The following is a 7,290-nucleotide window of genomic DNA, read 5'->3' as shown; positions in this document are numbered from 1 at the left end:
GCCCTGACGGCATAAACATATTAAGTGACTTCACCAAAATGAACATCAACTAAGTACTGATTTGTTTTCGTAGCAATATCACCAGTCTCATCCTTTTGGTTCCATGTACAAACTATTAATCATGTTAATTATTCAAATTTTCAGCTCGTTCCGTAATTGGTTTTGTTATTTTTAATTGTTCTCTATCCATTTTATTTTCTTTATTTAACTTCCATTAGTTTTTACATTCATGATTATTTATGTGGTCTTTTACAGGGCCAATCTTCCCTACAAACTTTCACTACGAATTATCTTACTAGTACAACTTAATTAACAGCAACCCCCAATTAGCAAGTTAACTCGTTCGCGTTATCTTTAAGCACTTCTTCACAGACCGTCCGCTGCGTCGGACGAGATTTTTCTTTCTCGGGCTTGAAATCTTAAATACAAAGATGTAGCTGGCACGTTTTGATCCGGTGTTTATACATTATCTAGTTTTTATATATTATTTAGTTTGTAGTTTTGTGCAAGTTTTGTAGATGTTTTTCTTCTTTCTTATGTAGTTTTTATTTTGTTGTCCTGAAGAAGGGACGGGTTGTCCCGAAAATTTGACTTTATTGTTCGTGTCGTTGGTTATTTTTAAAGCTTATATATATATATATATATATATATATATATATATATATATATATATATATATATATATATATATATATATATATATATATATAATTATATATATATAGGGAAGTATGGAATCTTGAGTGAAGTACATGTATCATATCCTATATATCTTACTTCCACTTGAAATCATCGCGAACGGTGAACGTTAAGAGGCTTCTCCTTCACGAATCGAGTCAAGTGATGTCAATCACCTGATAATGTATGACGTTTGCTTGTTGTTTTATATTTTGTTCATTTACAATTTTATTATTTCTTTCTTTAATTGACAGATTAATCTTCAATGTTTAGTATCTCGAATGCTGATCTTAATCTCGTCACTCGGTCCAATTCTTGGTTTTTACGGGAATAATAATTTTCCAACGGAAGCCGATATAGATGAGGCGTTCCGTTTGACATCATGGTTCAACAACGACACTTCACGAGATATGATCATAAAATACCTTATTTTGTGTCCAGAACAGGACATGTGTCTTGGGCCGATGTTTAAACGAAACTACACTTTCACCCAACAACCCGCCTGTACACCGTGTGAATGCGACGATTCCTGCGTTAGACGATCCACCTGCTGTCCCTCCAAGTTCTACAGACAGACGGACACTCCAGACTTCATTGAATATCAACGGAATGTTAACGTTAAAGAGAATGAACCGCTTATGTCATGCATGGAGCCCATGTGGAATCCAACAGGAATCAGGTCCGGGACTTCGTACTGGATGGTGCAATCGTGTCCAAATGATGTTGAATGTATATCACCACCCTCTAAAAACATATCAATTAATACTCCAGTTACGTCTTTGGTTACTCATAAGACCTATCGTAATGTAAAATGTGCATTATGCAACTTTGAACAAAAATCCAAACTAGTTGGTTGGGAAAAGAAAAAGTCATGCAGTGTTCGATCTGCTCTCTTCACCGAGGAAGACACCGATGTTTTCTATCAGTTAGTCTTTTCCGCGTCACCGATTTGCAACATTGAATTTTATCCCACCACATCTTATAAGGATGTTGTCCAATCATGTGTTGCATATACAAATCACGGTAAATGCAACAAGTTAAATATTCAGAGAAAAAGAGCTAGTTCTTATCTCACCACAGCATGCAGGGAGTTTAACTTACCATACTTCTTAGGAGACAATGTGTACAAAAACATATACTGTGCATTATGTGAGCATCAAATTACAAATCTTCCTATTCAGTATAATTTAGAAGAACTGCATAACAATGAAATCCCGACATCCTTTTCGGCACTTATTGATTTAAAGAAGATTTCAGATGAACCCATAACGAAGAATGATTTAGAGTGTGAAAAAAATCAAATTAAGGATACTAAAATGGTATGTGTTTTCTTTAAAAAAAAACAAAAGTTATATATCCATCAGTTACAACAACATGCTTTAAAACTGACTTTTCACGATTTTTCAAATAAAACTAGTTTTTGACCCGTGCGTGCACGAGTTTACATAGCATATGGTATTGGACATTTACGAAATAGATACATCGCCACACCGTATATATTGTTGACATTGCATAACCAAGCTTTAAGCCTACAATAATGCTATTAATTTCACTACACTCTGCTGAGTTGGAATAATGAAACTCCGTGTGGGGAAAGGCCTTCACCACAATTAAATTGCCTCCCATATACCCGTAATGTAGCAGAAAATTGCAGAATCGCTCCAAAACGATTTTGGAAAAAATGATAAGTTGCATTGAAAATAACAGTAAAATTGATCATAACAAACCATTTTGAAGTTGTAAATACCTTTCTTCGAAACGTTTAATTCTATATCATTGCAGAATTCAACATTTCTTTAACAACGTTTTTTACACACAATGTTGACATTCAAAACTCTCGGGATTTTTTTTTTATAGTAAATGCACTGTGTTAGAGTTATCTCCCGTATTTTCTTTGATGAACAGAAAAAAAAAATTCCAATGAAAATTTACACGCATTTGTTTTATCGTCTGAGTTTATCCATGCAAATGTAATTTTGTGGAGACAAAATAAAGAGCCCCCTGTGATTTAGCGTGGATGTAATGCGCATGCACAAGATTTTAAAATAAAAAAAAAATTCAGATGATTTCCGGAATTTTGGAGGAATTTTCGTTGATTATTAATAAGCGAAGCTTGATTGAGAAAAAATAAAATCAAATTGGTACTCTTCAAGTACCAATGATGTTTAGAATATATAAAACAAAAGACAGTACTCTTCCGGTTAATCGGTGTTAAAGCCAAAAAATTTGAGTCTATTATTTTAATATAGTAGTATAGATATCAATATGTTTTAGTTAAACACCAATATTTTATAGTTATTCTTCTCTATCACTTAAGATCGTCTTTTCACAGGAATTAATCATGTAAGCCTTTACTTATAAGGACAAATGATACAAACAAATATTCCTCTTTCTCTGGCACTTGTATAAACAATACTATGCTATAAAGTGTCTCTAAAAAATATTTGTTTGTATATTCTGTCATTATTACAACAGAATGAATGTTTTAGAGAAATTTCATCAAGCGACTTTGATTTTCAATTTCAGAACATGTGCCTGGATATTCACTGCGAAGCGGAATACATGTATCACAACCGATCTTGCAGTCTTGTCCACCAAATGGTTAACGAAAACAATTACGAAATGAATCTTATTATATCTCCCGTTGATGAAAAAGATTTACCTCCAATTGATATCTATTTAATAAGTATTGAAGAGTCATTGACAGACATCATTAGGCACAACAATTTGGATCGTTTTGTATGTAGGATTTCATATTTGATTCCATCTGAATCAGATAGGGTTTACATAGCAGTCGTGATCGAACTTTCTTTTGACTACCTTCACAATATTGATCAAATGATCGAGCACTTACTAGAAATATTCAACAGCTACCATCTGTTTGAAATTCCAATTTTGGAACCACTTGAAAATAATATAAATGTGTCATTAACACCTGTAGGACAACGCTTTCATAGTTATGGTAGCAAGTTATTTGAAAAACATTGCGATAATCGTTTTTTTGTTAATCCAATGGATGGGAAAGAGATGAAGTTATATCAATGTATCAGTATGGTGCCTTACAGACATGATCAACGGCACCCGTATTGTTCAAGTAGCCATATGATGTCTATAGTAGCTGACTGGTACCGTTGTCCCAAAGTGAAAATAAATTCAGCAGATGCAAGACTTCATGTATCAAATTTTTCGGTATGTCTTTTGGATTATCAAACGTGCATAGCCTCAAACTATTTCAAAGAGTCCTTAGACAAACACAGTGTTTTGATATGCTTAGAACAGTATCTTCAGGCTACTAAAGTTATCAAAAGTAATCTACCTGCATCTGATGATAACTTGATGGCTTCTTTTTCCTTAGTTTGTCTTTCTCTTTCGTCCTTCGGTTCATTAGCAACAATCTTTACTTTTCTTGCAAGTAAATCGTGCAGTCAAAGTGCTGATGTCAACATCATAATTCTGGCAGTGTTTCTATTTTTGGCCAATACAGCTCGCGTTGTATCTCAGCTTTTTGTCTTGAGTCAAACCATGTGTATTTCGGTTGGTATGTTAGTACATGTTTGCTGGCTTTCTGTTGTTTGCTGGATAAGTTTATCTGTTTTTCAAATGTTTCATTCATTTAAGTCTTTCTGCATTATGAAATTGAAAGACATCTCCAGGGTTTTATATCGATTGATAGTGAATTTGATTATATGTTCATCATTGGTAGCTATCAACGTAACCTTTAGTTATGTAACAAGTAATGGAGACAACCTGGGCTATTCTATTCATACCTGCTATATCACTTACTCCGATATGATTCTGTACACTTTTGCTCTACCTGTGGGATTGTTGATAAGTTTTAATATGTTAATGTTTGCGGCCACGGTGTGTAGAATTCCTAAAAGGGTAGACATTCAAGTGTGGAAAGATGATCAAAAAATGGAAACATATTTCCGGCTTTCTAATATTACTGCCGCAACATGGATGTTTGCATTTTTGGCGCAGTTCACTGGATTTCAGTTGTTTAATATTGTGCATACTGTTTTAAATGGTTGTCTAGGGTTTTTTCTTTACTTAGCCTTTGGACAATCACTTACGACAAAACACATTTATAAGAAAGAATCCAAGCATTCAACCCAAACTGATTCTCAGAAATGAAACGTATAAAGGATAAACATGCGCTCTTTAAGGAATGGTATGGTGGCATATTTCCGACACGTACATGTAAGATAAATTATGTCAACATGCAGAAAATAATGTCTACATGCAAGATAATTATGTCAATATGCAATATAATTATGTTATGTTATGCAAGTTTCAACTCCTTTAAGAGAATCTGATTTTTATATTGGTAAAATAGCTTACTTACGCCCGTATCTGACATCATAGATACAAGATGCAACAGAATTATAACATCTATGATGTGATGCTTCCTTTGTTGTTGAAATCAGATTTTAAAAAAAATCGTGTTTAATCATTTTGTCGTACATTATTGAATTAGATTCATAAGGTAGAGATCTTACACAATTCTTTCTTTGAAATCATGTAATAAATATTTCTTAATAATAGTGATAAAGATTTCTCAATGTAAAATAAATGGTTTTTTCTTCATTAATATGGGAACTAATAGTTACAATACCCGTCTTAAAATCAAGTGTCCTGAAGAGGAAAAGGAAATGATCGACCAAGGCTTTGTGATTCTCGACTTTAAAGACACTCGTCTATTCATAGAAGCATACCATATATAAATTGTATTTTTTATACTACAAGAAATTTTAAATAGATTTTGTTTATTATCATGTTGTTAGTAATAATTAGTTAGATTCAAATCAAGTGCAAAAATCAAACAAATGTTGATTCCAACTTTTAAAAAATTCGTTGTTTATTGAATTGTATTTATTTTTATGTGTAATAAAAAAGCATGACATGTGCAGAATGAAATAATTTTCCGTAAGGGGTGGGGTGGGACGAAATGATAATTGTGTTTGCCGGGAGAAAGAGGTCCAAGGCCTATTTTCGGTTATTTCAATATATATATTTGTGAATTGAAAAAATTGAAAAATGTCTTAACACCCCCCCCCCCCCCCAAAAAAAAATCGGCGCATGCATATACACTGTTTTGCTTTAGATGTGCATGTTTGTATTTTGTGAAAGTATATTTTGTTAAACAGGAAAATATTTTTCTCTTAATGTATAGAGCTATTTTTAAGAGTTATTTTGTCTGTAATATTAAACAGCTATGTATGACTGAAAATTAAATTTGAATTTTAGAATTTTAAATGTTTGTGAATAGAGGTATGCACTGATTATTGGTCTGATTCTAATAGTTGACTGAAATTTGAGTGTCAGTTGTCACATGTTTTGTTATGTAAACAAAGCTCTGATCATGTTTTTGTTTACATTCTGAATTTTAAAAAAATACCCCGTTTAGACCTTAAATGAATGTGACAAACTCAAGAAACTGTTTATTTATCTTTATACCGATTTAGCAGAGAAAAAAAATTCTGCTTGAAAGAAAACTTTTTCCTGTATATTGAATTACTGTAAAAAAAGAACATGGTACGAGCCTTGTTTACATAACAAAAAATCGCAAGCTCTGTATCTTACTTATAACTCTACGATTGGCACTCAAATATTTTTTGATTATAAGTAATTCATTACTAAAGCATTGTGAAAAATAATATTTGACCAAAATCTTGACCATGTCCTTTAAACAGAAAAATGTTTTAATTCCATATAAACACTCAGGGATGTCAAAATTAACATTTTTTTTTCTAATAGTTTGTTAAATTGTAAGACCAATTCCTCATTTAAAATTTCATTTGTACTAGATCATAGAGTACATGCATATTGCGCTTTTATAACAAATAATGTTTACACCATTTTGTATATACATTAGCATACACCACTCGTGTTTTATCCAAGAATGTGTGAATATTCTTTTTAACCACCAGACTAACTAAGAATTTATTTCAATGTTCTTACAATATAGGTTTGACTTTTTTATAATAAAGTGTTGAAATAAGGCTTTTGTCATGTCTACAGTGGTAGCAATGTTATTGTTGACAAACGACACGCACGATTCTGATACACGAACGATCACGCACGATACACGGACGATCACTAACTTACTGAATTTTCACGATACACGAACAAAAACGATTAAACACGCAACCGAACGATTCTTCACCATTAAACACACAAAATCAAAATTAATTTTTAAGATTAGAATTAAGGAAACATATTACTTTAATTTGTATTTCTTTATGTTTGTGTTTTATTGAAAAGCGGCATGTACTTTAGTCTTTCACTGTTTTATATTTTACGAGTTAACACTTTTACACATCCATAGACAAATATAAAGGATTCACACATAAATTATTTTTTTGTCTCCATAACGAATATTAACTTCTATCATAAGTTAAAGAAAATTACGTCTAATAGAAATGAAGATAATACATAAATTACACGAAATTATTTACATACGAGTTGATTGTCTATGTAATTTAATTCTCTTACGTACGATTTAGTTGTGCGGGATACAGGTAAAATTACTACCTTGTTCCATAGAATTTCGATTTTTCACATCCAATATTTTCATAATTTACAGTACATAATTGATTTATTTCTATTTAT

General features: G+C 32.0%; 1 protein-coding gene across 1 annotated transcript; it reads left to right on the top strand.

The window, feature by feature from the left end:
* The first annotated feature begins 939 nt into the window (after window positions 1-939).
* On the top strand, window positions 940-5,737 carry LOC128189184 (uncharacterized). The gene is made up of 2 exons (XM_052860688.1): window positions 940-1,997; window positions 3,205-5,737. The coding sequence occupies exons 1-2, from the start codon at window positions 960-962 to the stop codon at window positions 4,810-4,812; spliced, it is 2,646 nt and encodes an 881-aa protein (XP_052716648.1). The 5' UTR covers window positions 940-959; the 3' UTR covers window positions 4,813-5,737.
* Window positions 5,738-7,290: the final 1,553 nt, after the last annotated feature.

Source organism: Crassostrea angulata, chromosome 6 (assembly GCF_025612915.1).
Source record: "Crassostrea angulata isolate pt1a10 chromosome 6, ASM2561291v2, whole genome shotgun sequence".
Classification (NCBI taxonomy): domain Eukaryota; kingdom Metazoa; phylum Mollusca; class Bivalvia; order Ostreida; family Ostreidae; genus Magallana; species Magallana angulata.
Note: the sequence above shows the minus strand (reverse complement) of the source record. Positions and strands in the feature narration are given on the sequence as shown.

Coding starts and splice junctions, on each gene's coding strand:
- LOC128189184 (XM_052860688.1), top strand. CDS start 960: ATGCTGATCTTAATCTCGTCACTCGGTCCAATTCTTGGTTTTTACGGG. Junction 1,998..3,204: donor AAATTAAGGATACTAAAATG/GTATGTGTTTTC, acceptor TTTCAATTTCAG/AACATGTGCCTGGATATTCA.